General features: G+C 46.9%; 2 protein-coding genes across 5 annotated transcripts in view; both read right to left on the bottom strand.

Annotated features, from left to right (window-relative positions):
- The window catches only part of LOC125336004 (unconventional myosin-XVB-like), a 26982-nt gene extending 23016 nt beyond the window's left edge, over positions 1 to 3966 (bottom strand). Inside the window, exons 1-3 of one of the 4 annotated variants that reach the window (XM_048324078.1) lie at positions 3886 to 3966; positions 3627 to 3720; positions 326 to 383 (exon numbers count right to left, since the gene is read on the bottom strand). In XM_048324078.1, the coding sequence (XP_048180035.1) occupies positions 326 to 383; positions 3627 to 3674 (106 nt within the window). In that variant the 5' untranslated portion in view covers positions 3675 to 3720; positions 3886 to 3966. Of the gene's footprint in view, positions 1 to 325; positions 618 to 1900; positions 1979 to 2492; positions 2508 to 3626; positions 3721 to 3885 lie in introns of those variants that run through there. The other 3 variants (XM_048324076.1, XM_048324077.1, XM_048324075.1) reach the window with 3 other exon arrangements.
- LOC125336046 lies at positions 3679 to 23525 on the bottom strand. The gene is made up of 25 exons (XM_048324154.1): positions 23342 to 23525; positions 17147 to 20135; positions 17010 to 17071; positions 15831 to 15894; positions 14986 to 15095; positions 14464 to 14538; positions 13974 to 14070; positions 13353 to 13456; positions 12148 to 12211; positions 11559 to 11672; positions 9788 to 9949; positions 9288 to 9401; positions 8824 to 8882; positions 8613 to 8736; positions 8184 to 8232; positions 7453 to 7505; positions 6746 to 6877; positions 6447 to 6572; positions 5885 to 5962; positions 5402 to 5550; positions 5265 to 5310; positions 4766 to 4890; positions 4544 to 4661; positions 3828 to 4061; positions 3679 to 3720 (listed from the first exon to the last, which is right to left on the bottom strand). The coding sequence occupies exons 2-25, from the start codon at positions 20090 to 20092 to the stop codon at positions 3679 to 3681; spliced, it is 5247 nt and encodes a 1748-aa protein (XP_048180111.1). The 5' UTR covers positions 20093 to 20135; positions 23342 to 23525.

Genomic DNA, 23525 nt, shown 5'->3' with positions numbered 1-23525 from the left:
AACATTACTTTGACCAAAGAGTTTCGCACCATCCCTGCCATCAGTTCTACCAGCCCAGTTCAAAAGAAGAGCTGAAGAATTAACAAAGATACTGATTTTCAAGCTGGTGGTTTGCTCCCTGGCCCAAGTTTCTTTTCCTCCCTGCCATGTCAGGAAACAACACTCATGGTACCATTTGCCTTTATCATATTTACACTGCAAGGATAATGAAACAAATCCAACCCAGTGTCAGGCAGCAGGGAGACCAAACACATACATTGATATGAACAAGGAGATACACAGTGAAACAGTGCAGGAAAGGGAGGGAAGGAGGAGGATTCCTCACCTTCAAGAGAGCGCAGGAGGGCTGCGAGCTCTGCAGGGATCTCCAGCAGCCCCACATCCTGGAGAGAGAAACAAGTAAGCAAGTCACTGGCTGCCAGCAGAGGAACCACATAAAAACCCTGACCTGACACGGAGTGAAACTGCCTTGGAAAAGCTGCCAGGACAGGGATGGAGCATCTGAGCCAACCCAGTAACTTCTGCCTCCACGACATTCAGAACTGCTGCGAACAGGGAGGTATCACATGAACACAGCTGTGTGACATGGGTCAGCAAAGAGGGAAAAGGGAGCAATTCCTAAATAAAGAATCAACTGCCACAAGGAGAATGACAGGAAAGTTGACTCATCTCTCATTCCTAACAAGTCTGGCATATTGCACTGTAGAGATTGCACCTGAAGGGTAAGGGCTGTTTCCTCCTGCACTTTCCTGACATTTTTCTTTTGATTTTCAGTATCCAAAAGTGCTACAGGATAAAAAGAGACCTGATTCTGATCTTTGATGTGTGTTGGAGGTTCCTAAGAAGGTTCAGATCTCTACCTGGGTAATCCAGATGAGAATCTGGCTAATGAGACTTGATTTTCACTGGTTTGCACCTTGCACTGCTGCAGAGTAGGGAGCAAATGGGCCAATGCAACAGTGTGTCAGCACCACTGCATGTAGTGTCAGCTCAGGGCGTTTCAGACAGAACTACTCAGATTAAGGCACTATAAAACCAAGCCAAAGTCACAAAGCCTGAGCTTTTAGGGGGTTTTTTTGGTTTCTTTGGTTTGTTTTTTTAAGATCTGCATAGTAAATCCTCTTGTCACAGCGCATTTTTCTGACATCTCTCTCCACATAAAACTTAAAGATAGATTCGCAGCATTTTTGATCAGTTTGATTTTGCTCACGAGAATATACTTGACTTCAAGTCTGGCTTTTCAACGATGTATTCAGGAAGTGGACTGTGAAATCCCACAGTTCTGGATCCACACCTGAGGAAGCAGGTGATACAGGAGCACCCAGGGCTAATTATTCTTCTTGTTACTGACACATCTATACAGAATTGTGGATAATATCAATTCAGATTCCCTTCGATTCAGATTTATGGACACACTGCAGCAAATGTGTGTCCATAAATAATGGCATTAGTTAGAAGTGTTGATACAGGTTAAATGTGCTATGAAGCCTTTGATACATCCCTTCCTCTACATCAGCTTCTGTTAATATATTTATGCAGAACTATCTCATTCCCACCCTTCACAATGGAACATGGTCATCAAAAATACTCTCCCCTCCACCTCTGAAGACCAGGTCTGGTGCTGTGAACAAACACAGTGCTCTGCCTCAGGACTGATTTACGATACCTGGCTGTGCCCAGAGCTTGGCAAACACTGAACTAATGAGATATTTCTGTATTAGAAGGCCCTTCATACCAAGCTAACCTGCATTCTGTACTAGGTTCCACACATGTGTGCACCCCCTCCAGGTGTTCTGCTGTTCCCCAGCAAACCTGTGCTGAGGAGGCACAAGGGAGGGAGAACACCTGGAGAACCTGATTTTTTTGATCTCAGACCCCCCCAGACTGTTTGACAACTCACCATTCCTTGTCTGGGACTGTTCTCTGTGTCACCACAGGCCAGAGAGCTCCTTCTTTGTTTCCTTTCCCTTAACTCCTGCTGTTAGGAGATGAAAAGAGGATGGAGGGTGGGAAAAGATGTGTATGAAGTAATGTCCAGCTATTATGAGGACAGATGCTGGGGGTGGCCAGGAGCTGGTGTCCTGCTCCAGAAGATAAAATGACAGAACAGCTACAGAGCCTTCTTGGGACCCCAACACAGTGTATTGAGAAGGGGCTGCCCAGGCAAAGACATGAGCTTTGCTGAAACACCTCCTGCCCTGCACGACACAATTCAACAGCAAGAGCCTCCAGCACCTGCCCAGCATCGTGCCACACCTTCCCCTGCTGAGCATTTGATGTGGCTCAGGACAAAAGAAGCACCCAGCAGCTGCCAGAAATGTTCCCTCACCTCTCCAGCATCAAAACACAAGATAACAGCCTGAACACAGACAGATGAGCTTGTCCATGGAGAGGAAACCCTTTAGAAGGGTGGGAGGGATACCAAAAGCTAAACTCCCTCACAGCTCTGCCCTTTCCCATCCATTCTATGGTTCCCCAGCCTCATCACTCACCTTACTCCTGCTCCAAGATGGGGAAGGAGGGTCTCTGTCTCTGCCTCTCTCTCCTGCCTGTCAGTGGTGCAGAGCAGTGTGATTACATGGCAGGTTATGAGGGCTGGGCTGAGAAAGACAATGACAAGCTAAAGTCCAAAGGGCAGGGCCGTGGGGTGGGGGGAAAGGAGGAACTTTGCAGCAGGTGAACTTTGAGACCTTTGCTGCTGCTACTGCATGTACAGAGACCTCAGCAAACAAACACTGAAGGAACAGAAATAGATTCAAAAGAGCTGCACTGTTGTGGTTACCTGGGAGAAAGAAAAGCTGGATCCTGTCCAAATGGGAGGGGCAAGAAACAACAGAAACTCACACTGTGCTGGGCGTGGCAGGAGAGGAGGCACCTCTGCAGGTTTGTATCAACACCACTGTCCTTAACCCTCTGCCCCACCATGCCCTCAGCCATGCCATGAGCTGTGCTGGGTCCTTCCCTCATGAAGCTGACAGCTATGAGATGTTTGCTGCTGCTCTAGGGATGAGTGGTCTGATTTCCTCTTTCCAATTCTATTTTAATAGCTTGTGCAGAATACATTATACCCATTTGGCAGAACCATCCTGTACACCATTTTCCATCTTCTCAAAAACCTGCCATCCTGTTCTCACCCCAGCTGATTTCCAAGAGGCCAAAGGCTTGAGCAGCCTGAGGCAGCTGTAAGGGATCAGGGGAGGATCATTGTGGACTGAAAAATCTTGCATTCCAGTCACCAGAAACTGAACTGGGCAACAAAAAGAGCAAGAGGAACAACTCCTTACAGCTTGAGCAGAACAGCAGCTCTGAAGATCACAGATGGAACCAGCTCTTGTCTCATGTAGGGCAGCCTGGAGAAGCTCACAGAGCCAGACCCATGAATCAGCTGTGTTTGCAATACCTGTGCCAATTCTGAATGTAATTTAGAGAGAGAAGGCTCCAGCCTCTGTGCTTCCTTCATTTGACTACATTTATGTCAGACAGAGGGTGAAGGACACCTCTCTGGATCATTCCCAACAAACCTTCCAGAGCCATCCCTGCCCTGGCCTCAGCCAGTCCCCAGCTCGCTGTGCTTAGGGCAGAAATAGCCCCTCCTGTACACCTTGTTCTGAGAGGGCTTTTATTACCTGGCAGCGCTTCCTCCTTTGAATCAAAGGTCTGGAGATTAAAATCATGGTTTTAAATTGCACCAAAGTCTTCTTCAGCCTCCTGTAACGCTTCCTAGAGGATGAGAAAAGAAAAGAATTGGCTAGTGAGGGAAGCATCAGCCACAAACACACACGGAGCAGGCTAGGAGCCAACATGAGGAGGGGCCTGGACATCCCCACCTGGCTGTCCCTTGGCAAGGCCAAAGGGCTATCCCTTGGCTGGCCTTTGGCTCCTGACCTTGCCTGGTAGCCTCGGAAGTGAGCCTGGATGACCGTGACCTTCTCCTGGAGGACACGGAGGCGCCGGCGGTGAAGGAGATGTCGGAATTTCCTCTGCAGAGTGACAACGGCCCAGCTCTGCCTCTGGGTCCATCGTCTCTCCAGCAGCTGCCTGGCCTTCTCCTTCAGAAACACCTGGGCAAAGGCAGCAGCTGCTGACCCACGAGGGAAGCAGCAGCTTCTCCCAGAGCTGATCAATAATAAAAACTGCTGCTTTGTCCCTTCATAGCCCTTAAGGGTTCTTGCTAAGGAAACTGGGGAGGGCGGGAGGCACAGGTGCAGGTGACAGAGACAGAGGTATTTGGGGAGGACAGGGAATCAGGGAGTGATGAAGGTTAGCAGGCAGCAAAAGTAGAAGCCCAGGAATGCTGGGTATATGGAGGACTTGGCTGTGGGATATGCCCACTTGGCCATGCTACAAAAGCCTGGAGCTGGAGTCTCCTGTTAATCTGAAGTGCTAAAAATGCCTCTTTTGTACTGGAGACAAGAGGCAAAGGTGAGAGGGGAAGGTGTGCAAGGCCCTCCCTCTTTGGGCAGAGACTGAGCTCCTCTCCATGCTTTGCCAGCCTGGGGGGGTGGGGCTGTGCAGTCCAGATGGGATTCTCTGTAGGCATCACCTTTGTCACTCCAATCTGATAGAGATCCGAGGGGTTCCCCAGCACGTGAGCCAGCACTTCTGCACAGCCTTCCCTCTGCCCCAAGCTGCTGGGCCTGCTCCCAGCCAGGAGCCCGTACCTGGGACAGGAGGATGGGGTGTGACAAAAACCAGGGCTGTACGTGGAGCCCTCAGAGAACAAAACATCCAGGCTGGGGGATCCCAAGCCAGGACACCCCTGTACCTGGCCAGGAAGCTCTGGAATGGCAGGCGGACTGGATATCCCTCCTTCTGAATGTGAATGGCCTCCAGTATCCCAGCATGTCGCAGCTGGCAGTTGACATATTCCACATCAAAGATATTCGACAGCTGCAAAGATACAGCAGAGGAAAAAATGAAAAACAAGAAACAAAGAAAAATTAAAGAAAGGAGACAGAAGGCAGGGAGTTTAGAAAGGGTCTCCTTCTCTTGTCCTGTCCTTGGACTGGACCTTGCCATGGGCTGTGGGCCATGGAACACAAAGCCCAAGGATACTTTGGTGCCAAACTGACCCTGGCTTCTGCTCCTGCAGCACAGGATTGACTCACACGGCCACAGGGAAGGGTGGGACACAGAACGGGGAAGAAAAGTCTCAAGATGTCAAATGAAACACGGAAGTTAAAATCTCAGGTGTGAAAGGAGAGCTGTTGGAGAAGAATGAAGGAACTGAGAGACTCCATGAGGACCTCAGGGTGCTGCCCTACCTTCCTGGGATTAGGGGTGATGCACCGGATGAAGAAAGCATGGCTTCTGGAAAACAGAGGCAAGAACCTGGATCACCCTCCTCTCTGTGCTGACCCTGGAAGACTTCACACTTCTGGGTGCCAACAGCATCTCTCACCCTCTCAGCTTGGCTGTGAGGTCCTGCAAAGACTGCTGGAATTTGGACACCAGTGTGGAGGCCTGAGGCCTGAGCCCTTTGCCCCTGGCCCCCAGCTCCCTTTGCTGACCATAGGCAGCTTTAGCCCTCTGGAAAATATGAGACACCACCTGCAAAAACAAAGAAATTACCAAAACTCTCTGAACTACTTGGAAAGAAGAATCTCTTCTACTTGAAACTTAAGAGGGCCATTTTCCCTTGCCCCTGGCAGTGTCAGGAATGCAGCTGCATCCTTGAGCAGTCTGTGTGGTTTATATATAAAATGCATCAATTGTGGGCAGAGGTAATTTGCTCAATTCCCAAGTAAATTCAGTAAAATAAATCTCGTGACTTCTCCAGGTTCTCCTGACACCTGATCAGGATCTTTCTCCTTCTCACATAAAGATAATGAGTGGATCATTGGGTGTCTGCAATAGAGCTGTTCCTCCTGACCCACTGCAGTACCTTGAGGCGGCTCTGGGAGAAGATATCCAGCACCTCTGGCCGCAGCTGGTCACGGTTTTTATTGAGAAACTTGTGGACCTGCAGAGGCAAAGTCTGATTTGATGCACCATTCAGACCACTCAGGCAAACACCCCTGTTACACACACTCGGACTGGGGGCAGGCAGCTGGAGAGGTGGAACAAGAGAAAAGCCCTGGAGAATGAAGCTGGTTCTTCCTGCTGCCACCAGGCTGGAGGGGACAATGACTGCTGCTTTTAGAAGGGATTGCTCCTTTTCCCCTCCACATTGCCCAGCAGGCTTTGACCTCTCACTTTTTTTTCTGGCAGCAAGAGCTCTCCTGGATTTCCAGGGCTCTGAGGCTGTTGTGTCACTGAGGGCAATTCCTATTTTGCTTCTGCCCAGAGGCAGCTTAGTTGCCTCTCTTAATAACAAACTCCTCTCTTCTGCTAAACTGATGCTCTAGAGGGATGTGCAGTCACAAGAGGAGAGCTTTGATCACAGAGCTGGTCCATCAGGACACCCAAAGCTTGTCCCCAGCTGCTCCAAGCCCCTGCCAGCTCACCTGGTAGGTGACAGGGCCAGCGTAGTGCTGCACAGTGAACTCTGGCAAAGGCAGCTTGGGCTTGGTGTACCAAGGGCTGTTTCCATGGTGGTAATGACACTTCTGGAGGAAAGTGTGATCTGTGGCCTGTAAAGGAGATGACAAACACATTTCCTGATGCTGCAACACACTCCGTAGGCTGAAAGGCCGCTGTTAAACCAAAGGTAAAAACATGGAATACTTGTGCAATCATTCTGGAGCACAGCCTCGCCTTAACCATCCTATGAAAGGGATCCCAGGAGAGGCTGAGAGCTCCTCACCTGAGTCAGGGATGTCTGGTCATCCAGGATGCACAGGATGCCGTGGGGCTTTGCAGTAAGGAAATCCAGGCACGACTCGCTGTACATCTTGGAAATAGGAATCCAAGCTAGCTGCTCCTGGCTGTATTCCTCCTGCATGTTAAAGGCCAAATCCAGCCATGCAAACAAGGAAAAATGGAGGGAGTTAATAGAGGGTTTGAGTTGTTTATCAGGAAGTTAATGTTTCATTGCTGTTAGGAACTTGCCTAGAATTGTCTGGTTTTGTCTCATGAAACTTCTCCTAAAGCCACTAATGATTTTCCTGATTTGAGAGAGGAAGGCTGCTAAGCTGAGTGATAAAGTGAACTGTAAAAGGCTACAAGTCTGATAAATACACTTTCATCTCCAGGACATGAGTGGTACAGAAAATGCTACAAAGAAGCCAAACAGGCTTTTAAAGTACCCACTGAGATCTGGGCTCTTTGACTATGACCAACTCACTTATCTGGAAAAGGGAGCAAGGTACTGACAAAATCTCCTTCCCTTCATTTACTGCAGAATTAGTAAAAGATACTAAACAGGCAGCTCTTTGGACTAGGATTCCATGGATATTGCTCAAGAGGACCATCCAGCCTCCTGTTCCCTGCTGAAGGATACTCTGAGGATGCCTCAGCTCATTCCACGTGTGCTGCCTTCAGGTGGTGTGAATTCCACTGAGTTCCACTCACCTCTTCCTGGGCAATGACAGTCTGGCTGAAGAACCACTGCAGGTGCTCATTGGCTGTAGGTTACGGGGTTCTGGGGTCCAGTCGGGACGGCCGGACATAGACGGTGACGGATGGAGACGAGAGATCTCTATAGGCAGGTCTTGGGACACAGCCGGTTTATTGTAAAGGGCGTGGGTATTGGGGCACTGCTCAGAGCTGGTAGACTCAGCTCTGAGCAGGCCCAAGAGAGCAAGAGAGTGAACGGGTGAGAGAGAGAGAGAGAGAGAGTAAGAGTAAGAGCAAGAATAGAAGTGGAAGTGAGGAATGTCTGAAGTCCTGGTTACAATACAATAAATCATCTTCTGTACTGAATATTCTAATTGTCACTAACCAATCTAATACAAGATACAAATCCTATAGCATTTACATACAGCCTATAAGAGTTCTTATATTACCATAGAGTGTTACATCTTAACTTCTAAAAACTACTCTTTGGACCCCTTCTGCTGAGCTAGTAGGGTCTGCTCTGACCCTTGGACCTGTTTGCAAGCAGAGGGTATTGTTCCATCAAGAGGGGATTACTTCAGTCGGCCATACCATTGTTTTCTAGTTGTTCAGTAACTAAGACCTGGTATTTCAAAAGTGGCTTTCATTTCGATGTTGCCTGTAGTTTTCATATTCCCAAAATCTTTTGTCAGGCAATCATATTTCCAAGGCTTTCCTGTTTCATCTTCCCCAACATCTTCCCCAACAATTGGCAAAGTTGATGCAGAGCTGCTCCAAGCTGTTCACCCCCAGATCCTGAGAAGACAAAAAGGAATCATCCCTTCCAAGGCCCAGGGAGCTGTGGCTCCCTGTAAATGCTGCACAGGCTGAGCTGAGCTGCTGGTTCTGGTCAGTGTGAATGAACCCCAACAGTTCAAATCATCTTCTGGCTGGTTTGCAAGCTCTCAGCCTGGCTTACTGACTAGGCTGAACAGCAAGAGATGAGACAAGCTGTGAAGGAGCATGAAGAAGAGAAGATCTACTCTTGGATGCACAGCCCCGTGTTGTATTGCATTGGTGTCAGCATTCATTGGGACACACAGGTTTTAACAGGAGTCCCAAGTAAAAAACTCCAAGGCCATGATGACCACATGCCCTCACTGCCCAGGCCATAGCAGAAGAACATGAACAATGACCTCAAACCCATGGATGTCCACAATGCCCACAGCACAGTCGGATTCCCAGGGAGCCAACCACTCATTGATCCTCAGCAGCAGCCACTCAAAGAGCAGGTAGTACAGAGCCTTGGCAATGGAGTCCCTGAGTGGGAGAGGGGAGAAGAACCAGTTACTGCAAAGACAGCACCCCCGGGTGTATCTCACCCACCCAGACATCAGCAGAAGTCACCTGGCATCAATGGCTCCTTCTACAGACAGAGGGGTGAAGATCCGATCGTAAGATGTAACCTGGATACATAAAGAGACAGAATTTACTGTTATCATCTCACAAAAACACCTTTTTTTCTTTTTTTTTATCAACGAGGCAGTCAACCCAGTTAATAAATGGATATTTGTTCCTATTTGGCTGAGAATTTACCCAGGTATCAAAAGAAAAACTAAACCCAGAATTTTGCTGCCAGAGATGGGAGTCAACTGGCCAAAGTGATAAACCTGAAGCCACTCATGTCAGAAAAGAGCCCTCCTAGATGTGAGTCCTGCCCTCTTTACAGAGCTGCCTTGAGGGGTTCAGCCCATTCCAACCATTTTATTCCTGCTGTTACCTCCCAGATTTTGAGCCTTCTAAGGTTAGGACATTGGGGCAGGACATCCCATACTTCAGGAGGAATGAGAAATCATCTGAAGGGTACTCACAGTGACACGGTGGGTGACAGCTCTCTGCAGGAGTTCTGCTGAGACACACAACAAATTGGCCACAATCTGAATCTCGGTGTCACTGGCAATGGCTGCATGCTCAAAGGATTCTTTCTAAATAATAAAGTGTTCTTTATTATATATTACTATCTATCTATGTATATTACTATATATTATAGATAGGAACAATGGAAGGGATACAAGGTCCCTCTTGTATCAATATTGTCAACAGCACCTCAGCTGCACAAAGCTGGTCACAGCCTGGGTAGAACTTCAGGTTCATTTTGGCTCCTTAAAAAGCCAACCAAGCTCTAATGGCCTTTGGTTGCCTCCATCTTCTGTCCCTGCCTAGACCAGTCCAGAGCCCAACACTAAAAGGACAGAAAGGTCTTCAAAGGATGCCATGTTCAGTCAGGAATCATGTCCTCGGTCCCACCACATGGGAGAACAGCAATATTCAGCACAAATATCCCGTTCCCAAGCTGTCTGGGTTACTGTACCTCATAGGAGGTAAAGCAGATGTTCCCCAGCTGCAGAATGGCAGCCAAGACAGCCCAGGTGGAGCTCAGCTGATCATCAGAGAGGTTGATTCCCTCCAGAGCTTGCACCAAGACCAGAAAATCCTGACTGTCCTTCTTCCCCATCACTTCACATGCTCTGCCCTGAGAGAAAAGGGACAGATAATCGTGATCAGCCCCAGGCAGGGGTTAAGCCACCAGCAGGAATCTTCCGAGAAGTAGTTCAATGTTTTAAGGACTGGAGGAATCTGAAGTAAAGAGACCAAAGACACCACTAGTGGAAACTCAACACCTGTGAGGGGCCAGTCTCTTTTCTCTCCGGAGTTTTGAGATTAAGGTCTCTCTTACCCACACATGCCAAGCTCCTGTTGTAATTCCAGTACGAGCTCCCCAGGATCCCCCTGCCCACTGCTGGGGTGCAGCTTGAGAGGAGAAGTGGTGCCAGAGTCCTCTCTGAAGTAAATCATGGCAGAGTTGCTCCCCCAAATGGTACTGGAACCCAATGTGTCAAGGCAGATGGGGTTCCATGCACCCAGAGAGCCACCCGGGGTTACAGCCTGTCTCATCTCGGCCACGGAGCTTCACTACAACATGGGCTTATCACTCCTCTGCTTCTTTTTTTCTCTACAGGAGGACACTCCCAGCAACTGCCTGTGACCCTAAGAGTCACAGAAATCCTGGATCGGGGGGTTCTGCACAACCTGTTTGTGTTCAAGGGCATTCTTTGACCACAGTTCCCAGCCTCCCAGCAGATTCTGGTGAGACAAGGATGAGGTCCAGGCAGCCCTTGGGCTTCTCCTTGCCGAGATCCAAGAGAGATTTTGTCAGTCTTTGCTAACTCTCGTACACAATCTGATCTTGTCCCCTGTCCTTCTCTGCAGCAGGCTGGGATATTCCTGTTAATTATCACCCTGAAGACTTTGCTACACAGTGCTTTGCCAGCCAGGAACCACTAATCACACATTAAGGGCTGGGCTCTTAATTGCCCTCCATCCTTGAGTCATTAATGGGACTTGTCCATGCCTCGCCTGAAGGCGAGGTGATAGCAATCACTGCCGAGGATTCCTCCTGACCGCAGCTGCTGTGAAGAATTTGAATTTGCCACCTGGGAAAGCTGGCTCGCGCTGAAATAGGAAAAATCTCTTGCTATTGTTGTGACCTCCTTGATTATGGAAAACAATCTTAAGAAAACCCAAACAAAACCCACACACCAAAAAAAAAAAAAAAGAAAGAAAAAAGAAAAATAAAAAAAAAGATGTTCCAAGATTGTGACTTGATGTAAGTCTGACAAACAAATTTCTCATTTAAATAATTGCTATCAGCAATATATTTCAGCGGTTTAAAATCTGCCCCCATTGACTCAGTCAATAAAGCAGGTGTTTTGCAGAAGGTAGAAAGAAATCCTCCCTGCAATCCCACAGGAAATTGCAGACTTTCGAAAGGAAAGGCAGTGAGAAAAGGGGTCTTCCACCACACGATGGAGCCGTGAGTCTACACAACTTGTTAAAGTCTGTCCTTTCAGAGTAGAGGGGCCTGAAAGGTGAGAAAATGATCACAAAAGAGACAAAGACGCTGATTCTTAGACCAGGTATGAGAAGGAGCAGAGTATGAGAAGGAGCAGAGCTGACTTTAGCATAGTCCTGAGAGTCTTTTGCAGGGGAGCAAAGTGATTTGGTGCCTCTCTAACCAAAAAGAAGGATGCCTTGGCTGTTTCTCTCTGCCATCTGCTGCAGAGCACCCTCAGCTCACTCACCTGGTTCAGGTAAAAGTAGGACTCTGCCTCCTGCAAGTACATCTCCTCTTTCTGTTCCAGGGGCAGCCCTGCCAGCAGCTCGTAAAACACGTGGTAGTTCCTCTCACCATGGGCCTGATGAGACACATTCATGGAGTTGATCCATATCCAGCTCCAAACCCCTGCAGAACACACTCACAGAGCAGGACACAGATGCTGGGGTCAGCAGGATGAGGCCAGAACCACAGAATTTGAAAAGTTTCCAGGGTTTCCCACTGACACCTTAAGAACATTCCATCTGAGAGCAGTCCTTGTCACACAGCTCTAATATTTGACCATTTCCACACTCCAGACATTAAGAAAAACTAATTGAGGGAATATTTAACTTTCAGTAATCCCTAATAAGTGGCTTAATTCAACCTGTCTGAGGCAGAGAAACCTCCTATTTTATTCAAATAAAAGAAGTGATCATGCTGTGCTACACAGAGGGGACACAGTTCTTGCTAGTAGAAGAAATGGAAAGCAATTCTCATACTAATTCCCAGCCCTGTTGTTCAACAGCAAATTTAAGATTAAATGTTAAGGGACAGAGGGGGCCACTGGTCCTCACCTGAAACACCACACGAGACTTCTCCAGCAGGTACTGGGAGATGGATGTTCCCACCACGATGCCACTGAGCACAAGAAAACAACAGATCCTGTCAGAAGCTTGGGACAGGTTTTCTGCAGACAAGAATAATCTAAGGGACATAATCTACATGAATTTCCAAAATATTTTGTCCAAATGGTGGGACTTTCAGGGAAACCAAGCAACCATGGAATAAGAAGGAAAGTTCTAGCATGGGTAGGAATAAAGGTGAATCCTCTTAACAGTCTGAAACAACAATTAGAGTTCCACAGAGTGTCTGTGCCTGACCTGTGAGTGCAACTGAGGGTTTGATAAGTGATCTAGAAGAGGAGCTGAACAGCAGTGGGACAAAGCTTCCTGCTTGTATGAAATTATTCAAGGCAATGAGGATGAAGGCCAACTGTGAATAAATGCAGACAGACCTTACAGTGCAGAGTGAGTGAGCAAGGAAATGGCACATGAAACCCACTGTAGATAAATGTGATGTGATGGGTACAGACCCAGCTTCACATACAAACAGACAGGCTCCAATTTAACCACTGCTCCTTAGGACTGAGACCTGAGGGTTTTGACAGACAGTTCCATGAAAGAATCAGCTCAGTGCTTGACAACAGTCAGAAGAGAAACCCAAACAAACCAACCAAACCCAGAAGTTCGAAAGGAGGCAGGCTCAAAACAGAAAGGTGCTTTTCACAGAACTGGTTAGACCTGTGGAACACTTGCTGAGGGCTGCTGCAGAGGCATGAAGTGACGTTTGTATGAGTCCAAGAGGAAACTGGAAAAATTCTGGAGATTCAGGAAAACTCCTGAGCTGCGGCAAATGTTGAAGAGCTCATGAGGCGTTAGGGAAAAGCATTGTGTGTATTTGGGCTGCTCTTGCCTCAGGCAGTGCTCTACGCCAGTGCTGGAGACACAGCAGGGTATCAGATGGGTTCTTGGTAGAAACCAGTCCAGCCTTTCTTATGTTCTTAATCTAACACTCATCTTGAGAAGTAAGATCTGTTCTTTTGTGGAGGAAACACAAAAAAAGCAAAATAGGGGTGTGAACTCGCCCTCTTCCTACCCTGACAATAACAAGAGCGAAGGGGAGGGAGGGTTATTATGTGAGCTCTCAGCACTGCCCCACCTGGTCTCACCCAAGCACCCCTTGGCAGCTGGAGGGACCCCAAGGGGATTCTTCAACTCACTGTCGCAGGTGGACATTCAGCAGCTTTCCAAAACGGCTGGAGTTGTCATTGAGGATGGTTCTTGCATTTCCAAAACTCTCCAGGATGGGTAGGACATTGCAAGGCTGTAAAGAAAAGAGGGAGGGAACACTTCACTAGCAATCACAGGGTTCTAAACTCAAAAGGGGCTTACGTACCTATTGGTTTGAAAATATATTAAGAAATGGGACTTCATTGATATAATTCTTGCATGGGTAAAAGATGTCTTTTTAAATATATCCTGGTGTCATTAACTCTAGCCAGTGGTGAGTTGCTCTGGGAGCTCTTTACCCTCACTGCTGTAATCTTTCACTTTACTTTTGCTCTGTGTTTGTTCAGATTCACCTCCCAGACTCTGCTAAAGGCTCTCAGTTCAAACAGATACAGAGCTTTTCGCAGTATCAGATCTCCCAGGTATTAAAATACAGAACTACAGATACACCAGCTGTCCTTGTGTCTTTATGGGAGCTTCACCTTGGACCACAAACCATCCCAAGCCCAGCCAAAGAAATAACATCAGCAGCATGGCCTCTCTCCCCTGTCTTTGGCTTCTTTTCCCTGCCCAACCCTCACAGCCTCCAGCCAAGCTCAGTTGCCTCGTACCTGTCTGATCCTGTGGCTGTCAGATCCCTGGTACAGCATGGTCAGGTATTGCACAATGGCTTTGGCAGCTTCTGTTTTACCAGATCCACTGTGCCCACTGCAGGAGCAAGAGGTGAAGAAGTTGGTATCAAAACAGAGGTACCTGATCTAGGCACATCAGAGGCCCTGCAGCAGCAGATCAGAGGGCTTGGGCTGATTTACAGCTGGAGATCTACCACCCATTATTGAAACACCGAGACAACCTGACAAAATGGGCCCAAATAGGATTCCACTGGGGAATGCCAGACTCCTTCTCTCCCACTGCTCTGAAGTGAAACTAAATTCAAACTGTATCTGTGCAGAGTGAAACAAAAATCCACCTTGTTCAGGTTCTCCACTGGCAGCCCTCACAGAAGAGCCAGAAGGATCAACTTACAAACAGTGAAATACAAAAGTGGAAGCTTTACACGAAGAAATTAAAGGACTTTCAACAAAGCCCTTCACTTCCTACCTGATGAGGACACACTGCTCCTGCCCTGATGATTGGGACAGCGTGTAGGCCCTCTCTGCTATGGCAAAGATGTGTCTGGATGGACAGAAAGAAACCCCCGTTAACTGACCCCACATTTCCACCCCACAAGTGCAGCACCGAGAGGTTCCTCATCGGGGATCTACATTAGAGATGGGCCAGTGTCTTGATCAAAGAAACTTGACCTGAAAGTTACAGAATGGTTTGGGTTGGAGGGACCTTAAAGACCATCTCATTCCTCTGCCATGGACAGGGACAACTTCCACTAGACCTGATTTTTCCAAGCCCTGTCCAGCTTGGCCTTGGACACTTCCAGGGATGAACTTTAGCTCTGTAGAATTACAGGCCCGAGCAACTACAGCTTTGCCAAATGGGCTGTTCACTTCCTGTGACATTCCTCCAGAGAATGAATCCATTCTACCAGAGAACTGGAGGAAAGCAAAATACTTTCTGGAGCACAAACAGAACAGGGTTTAGAGAGTTATTTGAGAAAGAGAAACATACGGGGCGTTTCTTGAGAGAGTCCCTTGCTGGTACTCGGCAGCCACATCTTCGGAGTAGATACTGAGGTCTTTGAAAGGATTCACAGAAATCAAAATCTGCCCAATGTAAGTCTAGGACAAAAATAAGAAAGGGGAAAAGAACTGGTGGCTTCTTAGAATTTTCTGAATGAGGAATGCAGCTGAATGCATATATTAATACAAATATAGAAATTCCCTTTAAAGGAATATTGTTTATTCTGACTATCCTGCCAACTTATCCAGGGCACAGCTTTTCAGTGGTGATTTTCAAATCTCTGTTATTAATTATTTGGGATAAGTGAGCACTCACTGGTCTGTGGTCGTCTTCTCTGGCCACTGTCTATTCTCCAAGCTCTACAGGAAATTACAGGCACAGGTTTGAACACCTGAGCCAGTAAATGGAAAAGAGAACAATTAAGCGTCCAGAACCAGATCTGGACTGCAACACTGTGAAATGGTTGCAGAAACTCTAGGGTTTCTTCTCGAGATTCACAATTTTTAACTCAGAACTTCTTTGCTAGAATAGGTGAGTCCTACTAGGAGCAGCTGAAGCTAAAAAGGAGCCCAAGTAGCTTGCAGGTTGGCAACAAATACCAAAACTACAGAGAAACTCTGCAACACTCAGATTTTACCCCAAATATTTCATGCAACCTAATTTCTGAGCAAAAGCTGTGCGAGTATCCTTTTTATCATCGTTCCCAGTAATGAGTGAGATACTTGGTGAATTATTAAAGCTTGATGGCATCATATAAATTATTTTCTCTTAAAGCTCATTGTTCAGAATGAATAAGCACTGAAGAAAACCAAACCAAACATCACTATCCATACGTAAATGAGATTGCGATGGAACCTCTTCTTCAGGCACAGCAGGACTGAGCTCTCACAGACTTCCCTACAAGCAGAGGAAAGGACTCATCAGCCACAAGCTTCACTTGCATGTGTTAATATTAAATATTAACCTTTCTTCCCTCCCAAGGATCACAGAATATTCTGAGCTGGAAGGGACCTACAAGAACCATTGAATCCAACTCTTAAGTGAATGGCCCGTATGGGGATGGAGGATTTTGTGGGGAGCTAGGACTGAAACTCTTCACTGCCTTCATGTGGTTCCAACATCTCCAGGATTAAATACATCAAAGAATGGAGCATTTAAAGCTCAGAACTTCCTCTGTGTGATCACAGCTCCTTGCACAGCCTTTATAGGTGTTTATCTCAACAGGATGACAGGAGGGAAAGATGTGTGAGAAACAGTGTCAGGGGCTTCTCTTTCAACAAAAGCAGTGAACCAATGGTTTAACAGCTCTTAAAGATGTAGGACCTGAATTTTTCACAGCTGAAGGCAACAGGAGCCACTAAAGCCACAGATGCCAATATCAGTAGGCAAAGGACATAGAAAAGTGCCTCTCATCCTGCAGGTTGTCCTTTCTTACCACTCACTTCATACAGTAAGAATGGCGCGTTAAATTCCCAATTCTGTCCTTCTGCTACACCACAGAAGTCACATCAGCCTCTAAACCTCATTTCCCCTACCCATTAAGTATTTTGGGGTTTTATTTTGGATCCCATTTCAGGACTGGGAACCACTTAACAGGAGAGACAGAGTTCTAGGGATGCACTGTACCAGAAGTCTGTTAACCAGGCTGAGCTGCTGTCCCTGGGGTGTGACTGCAGAGGTTCAATGTGCACTCTCTGTGCAGCAGAGCTTGGGGACACGCTCTACATAACAGCCAGGAGTTCCCTCTGCACCTCTGCTTCTCCCCAGCAGTTCAGTGTAGTTCCATAACTTAAATACTAAAATTCAATCTTTTACTTAGCTTTTCAGCAGAGCATCAGTTACACAGCTATGATATGCATCCGATTAATTCTATTTTCTCCCACAGAGAAAAAAGATATTTTTTCCTATCTAGGTAGGGATCTATTATGTGTTTGCTGTTGTTGAGCCACCTTTGCAGGATAACAAGCAAGCCCCTGTGACCTGAATGAGCTGCAGACACTGAGGACACCTACTCCAGTCTGGTAAGATCCTCAATCTCCTCAACTTCTGCACACTGCTCTTCACACACGTACACCTGAAATGCACAGATACATGACAGAAAATCAGGGGAAGTTCAGTTCCATTCCAGTGCTGGGGACAACACCTGTACCTGTTTCTGCGTGAACTCCATCTCCAGCACGTTGTCAGTGACATCTTCTGCCTCCCACTGGTCCTTGCAGACCCTCACACAGCTGCTGGCCAGCTGGGGGTCCTTGGACAGGGCCCATTTGCTCAGGTTCTCGATGGTTGGCCATGGCAGCAGCAGCTCGGAGTTCAGCCACACTGCAGGGTCACATCCTTGCCCCTGCTGCTGGGACCAGTGCACACAAGGAGTGACCACAGATCCTGCAGTCTGCAGGACTGAGCCCTCCTTGACATCTACCTCACTGCAATAATCTGATGTATGAATTGGCTCCTCTTCTCGATGTGGGAGGAAGCCCTGCTCACCGTTTCTCTGGCTGGGAAGGTCACATTTGGATCTGCAACCCTGTTGCACAGGAGTGACAGATTTTCTCTCTGATGAAGATGTCAGTTTCTGTAGGGAATAACCATTGCCAGAGTCCCTGGACAAGGAGTTCTTAGCCTTAACCAAGCTGTGGACTCTGGGGAACACTATAGCACACTTGGCATCAGTAGCACTGTTCTTCTCATCCGAGCATGGAAAGGAACTTTTTCCATGAAGAGGGGAATCACCAGGAGGCAAATCAATATGTCCCACTTCCTCTACCGTTTTAGGACCACCTTTGCCCTCCTCTAAGGAAGCAGAAGATCCTTTGTCCTTTGGCTCAGCCCTCCCCAGCTGTCCAGCTGCACCAGGGAAGGCTTTGCCAGACTGACCAACCCACCCCACAGTGCTCAGAATCTGGATTGCCATTCTGCTTCTGAATCCAAAAGGCTTGCTGCTCCTCTTTTTCCCAAATTTCTTCAAGAGCCATCTGGAGATACCAATTGCACGTGCCACACTCAGCAGTCGAGCTTTCAGCCTTACTTTCTTGGCAGGTTTTTGGCCAAGCCAGCTGGTGACTTTTCTAAAAGCAGAACGGGTGTGCAAGTGCTTGGATCCTTCCCCACCGTGCACGGGTTCTGTTTCAGAAGGTGCCTCTGCAACCACTTCTTCTGCTTTCTCTTTTTTTGCCTTTGTAGACTGGCCTGAACTCTGTTTAAATTTTCCAACAACTTTTCCAACTTTCTTCTTCTTTCCAAGGAGGTGCTTATCAGATGTTTTTTTTGTAATGGTGGAGCAGCTTGAAGTATTTAATCTCTTCTCTTCAAAACTCTGAGCTATGTTGGGTTCTTTTTGTTTACTGAGAGTTTCTAGAGTCATGGATTTTGAACAGATGCTTTCAACATTGTTCAGGTCTGAGCTGGTTCCCAAAGCCATCTGGGCAGGATTTGGTTTCTGGCTTGGTGATAGTTTGGTCTCGGTGGTTTTATGCTGGTTTTTCAGACTCAGGGGGATTTGGGATCGAGAAGAACATTTCTTTGTAAGCACCAGTGCTGGTAGGCCCTGCCTGCTGCAGTCTGAGCTGTCCCTCTGTCTATGTCCAGCCTCTTCACCTTGTTCTGGGATCTCACACTTTCCAGATTTCTCCTTCAATGTCCTCTGCTGCTTGGAGAGGAAAGAGCCATTTTGCAGCTCTCTGCCTTCATCATTCACCTTCTCTTCCTGTTCATATTTGCTAAGGTGAATGTGGAGTTTTGCTTTCACAGCATTTGGGAGTGGTTCTGGTTCATTTTCTTTTACTTCATCAGTGTTCTCTGCAGTGCTGCTCTCCTCACTGCTGCCAGAATTCACGTGTCCATCTTTCGACATATCTTCAACTCTGTCATTTTCTAGTATATTTTCCTTGTCTACTTCAGTATTTCCTCTGTTCTTAACACTCTTAACTTGGAGTCCTGAAGTGATTAACTGATCATCTGCCTCACTGCTCTCAGCTGGAGCACATTTTGGTTGTCTCAGCACATTGTCTGGCTTCCTCATCTTCTCCTCTGCTTCCAATCCTGCAAATTCAATGCCTTCAGCCTCAGATTCGATTTTTCCATCTGTATTCACCTGCTCCCTTTCAGGTTTAATGGATGCTTCCTTGCTTTCATGAGCCAGTTCCTTGTAGCCTTTTCCTTCACTCACAGGAGGATCTTTGAGCACAACTTCTTTCTCACTGTGGCCATCTTCCTCTGAAGAGCTGCTCTTCTCTTCCACAGAGCTGCTCTTCTCTTCACTGCTGGAAGCGCTGCCCACCACAGCCTCCTCTGTATCTGTTTTGTGGGTCCCATGGCCTTCACTGCTGGAGTCAGAGAAGGAGTTACCTGAGGTTTCCAGAATATTTTCATCCTCGCTTTCAGCAATGACAATCCTGGCAAGTTTTTCAACTTGCTTTTTCCCACTCCTCTCACCTTTTTCCTGTGCTGTACTGCCTTGGGATTGAGAACCTGATTTCTGCTCAGAAGTCTCCTTGGAGTCCTGATTCCCTCTGTGCCTTCCTCTGGGGTTCTGTGCCTTCTCTGCCAAGTTCTCTTTCTGAAAAGAACCTTCAGCACCTTGCTCTATGATGGCCTTTGCAGCCCCCAGCTCAGTGCCTGTTTCACCAACACCAGGTCTCGTTCCACACCTCTTTTTAAAACTCTGCTTCTTTCTGTTTGTGATGGCTTTTCCCTCCTTGTCACTGCTGTCCTCACTCTCCTGCCCTGATGCCATTTCCTGTTGCTTGCAGGCCTTCCCTTTTTTCCCCTCCAAACTGGACACTCCATGTTTTCTCCCCAAAGCAGATTCACTTTTATCATTTCTCCTGCAGGCTCTTTTTCTCCGGAATAACTTCTTGTGGTCATTTTCTCTGCTTTCCTGAGGCCTCCCCAGCCTCTGGATTTTTAAGGGCTCTTCTCCAAGGCTGTCACCTTGTCCAGGCAGTGACTCTTTTCCCTTCACTTGGCTTCTGCTCTTACCTTCCCTCCACTTCCCACAGTGGATCTTTGAGTCTCCTGAGGAGTTTCTCTCACAATTGAACACCTTCTCTTTTCCAGCCTTTTTCTGCTGAGTCTTGGCTCGGGAAGGAGGCATTTCCTCAGTGTCCAGGAGTAGGTGAGGGCTTATCTCGACTCACCTGTGAAAGGAAATGTGCATTTTGCTGTGAAATAAGCTACAAAGGGAGGCCAGATGCTCCTGGGCACTAATTTGCCTCACTTCTGTGGAGCCAAATAAGTGTTTGCAGAGCCTTGCCTGTGCAGTGCCAAACTGATTGCCCTGCTCCACATTAATCTCTGGGTTATTTTGTCACAAACCACCCTGATTTTCTTCTTTTATTAGAACCATACCATCATGGAATATGATGAGCTGGAAGGGACCCAGCAGGATCATCCAAGTCCAACTCCTTGCCCTGCACGGGACACCCCAAGAATCTCATCATTAAGCCATGTGTCCAAGATCTTCTACAGCTGACAAAGGTTTGGACACACTGTAGTTCAAGATAGAATGATTGTTTTATTTTAGTTTTTGCTTCTCCAATAACCTTCTCTGTGCTGAAGAAGAGAGGAACACATCTAATGATCTCTGTGAAATAAATGTCAGAAACAAACACTACTGCAGTGTGTCATAACCTCCACACAACTGCCCTGAGTGCACTGTCCTTGCCTGGCAGTGTGGGCAGTGTTCAGTATCCCAAGTGTCAACCTGTTTGTGTCTTTCCTCTAATCATATGCATGGAATAAAGGATGTAAAAGTGCCCAAAGGACTGGTCCTGATCTTTCAGACTGATACAAAACATCACTTCTATCCTTTCCAATTATACAGACCTTTTATGAGTCAACCTCTTGCTGCTTCAGATATCCCTCTGGGGCTCCAGGCTGCACTACTGCCCCTGTGAGTGAATGAAGTGCAGAGCCTGGGTTCAGGTTCCCAACACCAAGCACTGCAAGGAAAGGCTCCAAACCACAGAACAGTCAGAGCACAACTGGAAGGAAATGATGGATCAGAGAAAGGAAAACTTGGAGGTGAGTCGATGAGGAGAATGGGACTAAGGTAAAAATCCTACAGCAAGAAAACCCATCAGTCTGCAACATCTTCCCAAAGGAAAAAAGATTAGAAGGCTTTAGTTGGGAGTATTTGGAACTGTCTTGGAGATAACATTACCCAGTGATGGGCAGGGAACAAACCAGCACACAGGACAGGGAAATTCCTTAACGTATTTTGTCCTCTCATCTCTTTCTCCGTTAAAGCCTTCTCTCCGTTTTATCATTTTTCTTTCTCTTTGTTTTTCAGCCAATTCTGTGGATTCTCCCCAGGAAGAAGAGAAATTTCCACCCATCACAGATTTACAAATTCTGTCAGTGGGTAACAGAGGATGGAGCAGTCAAGATTTTGTTACTGATTCGTACTAACTCCACCAAGCATTGACTTATTTAAAGGCTGAAATCCAGTGTCTGGAAGCCTCCAGTCAGATCTTAGACTATTATGGGATGCTGGCAATATATTTACCTGTCTGACACTCTGACCCTGCACCCCAGTGGCCAGGGGTGCAGTGTCTGTACACAAGCTACAAGCCCAAAAGGGTTCTGGCCAAGGTTTTTTTGGAACTTCTATCCACAGGCATCTCCCTGCCCCAAGGAAGGGGATGGGGGAAAAGAACACAGTCAAGACTGCAATTCAGCAAGCTTTAAAAACTTTAAACCTTTACAGCTGCTATAAAGTCTGACAAGGAATGAGAATTTTTAGAATTTAGTACCTCAGGAAAGATGGAAATCCAGCCACTCTCCATAATACCTTATGACCTGATTGCAGACTGAAACTTGTCCAAGCATCTTTACAAGTTATTAAAATAAATTTTGAAAAAAGGCCATTAAAAAGTACATTCCAGTACTCCGGGAGCAACTCTGTAAGAAACAACTCAGTGAATCAAAAAGTTTGTTTCACCTCAGTCACTCCAAGGAGGGCAGCAAAACCACATTTGAGATTTCCACAGCCCAGGAAGGCTGATGCCCTAAGGAAAGCACGCTTGGTGTGTGTAAGGCACAGGGTCTTACTGCAAATGTTGGTTCCTTTCCTGTACCACCTATTTTGTGCTGTTCTGCACCACAGAACAATCTGCAAAGGGGAAAAACAGCATCTCCCATTCCCCCCAGCTGCAACTCTGATACTGAAGCAAAAAGCTGCTGCCCTGACAGCAGTTACATACAATTAAGGGTTCCTCAACAATCAGTGTCCCAGCATTCCCTCTAAACTTGCTTTTTTTTTCTGGTCTAGGGTTGATTCTATTCAGACCCTCTTGGGCACTCTGCACAGTGCAGAGTTCATCTCTTAACACCAAATCCTCTGGCCTCCCTCTCTTTGAACAGGACTCTATCATATGTAGGTGTCTGGTCACCTCATTTCAGCCCCCCTTCTGCACTTAATACCCCAATACTCCTGGCCTAGATCTCTAAATCCTGCAACAAGACTTTTGTTACCGAGATTAATGGCAACTGAATTAGACCCTAAATCCTCAGTACGGAATAGTTGTTAATATTCTGTCCTCCTGGGGGCTTAAAGTTGATTCAGCTTCTCTACAGTGCCAAATGCAGGAGAAAATAATAAATAAAAGTCTGCTTTTATGTCCTGTTGCTAGATAGTCATGTGTCTGCAGAGCTAAAGCCTTCCACAAAACAAAAATGCTGAAATTCTTGGATGAGGAGGAAGGTCAGGAACACTGCCCAAATTTGTAGAGAGCTTAGACACAGACAGGACCCCAGACTGAATCTGAGTTAGAAAGTGAAAAACTGGAGTTCACAATTCTTCAGAGACAGGGTTTTAGAGCAGATTGGTTTGTAACACCACTGTTATTACAGGGAATGGGAAGATGAATCACTGCTTATATAAACAACTCCTTTGACATCAGACCTGCTCTGATTAACTGCCCTGGACCATCTGTGTGCTGGACACACTGCAGCAGGTGAAAGATGCTGCTCATCAGTTTTCCAGCTCCCCTCACCACACCAACTTCACCTAAATCACTACAGGAAAAAGAACAATTTGATGGCATTCTCCCTTTTTTAGAAGAAATGAGAACAATTCACATCAGAGAAAGGAGATCCTCAATGCTGTCAAGAATCACAGCATGAACCTACAGATAAAAAGAAAGCAGAAAGCTCACGCTGCTATTTTAAGACCAATAGGGAATTGTCTGTCTTCCCTGAGCAGATTCTCCCAACTCATACAGAGGAAAGCACAATCATTAATATTAAAGGAATTGAATCCTTAAGTTTCTATTTTCATTCACTGCACAAATTGCTCGAACCCCTTCTTTTCTCACTCTGCACAGTCACTCTTGTAACGTACCTGCAGTGATTCCAGCGAGCTGCCTGGTACCTGGATCACAGGTCACATCCATGCAAAGGGAACATGTTCCCTCTCCCAATCCTTGTTTCCATGCAGCCCAGGGTCTGTTCCAGAGTTCTTGCAAGCCTGCCCAGCTGTGCAGTCTAACAGGGATTCTGGCTGGGCTGTGCCCCAAGAGCAGATA

The sequence above is a fragment of the Corvus hawaiiensis genome, chromosome 19 (genome assembly GCF_020740725.1).
Source record: "Corvus hawaiiensis isolate bCorHaw1 chromosome 19, bCorHaw1.pri.cur, whole genome shotgun sequence".
Classification (NCBI taxonomy): domain Eukaryota; kingdom Metazoa; phylum Chordata; class Aves; order Passeriformes; family Corvidae; genus Corvus; species Corvus hawaiiensis.
Note: the sequence above shows the minus strand (reverse complement) of the source record. Positions and strands in the feature narration are given on the sequence as shown.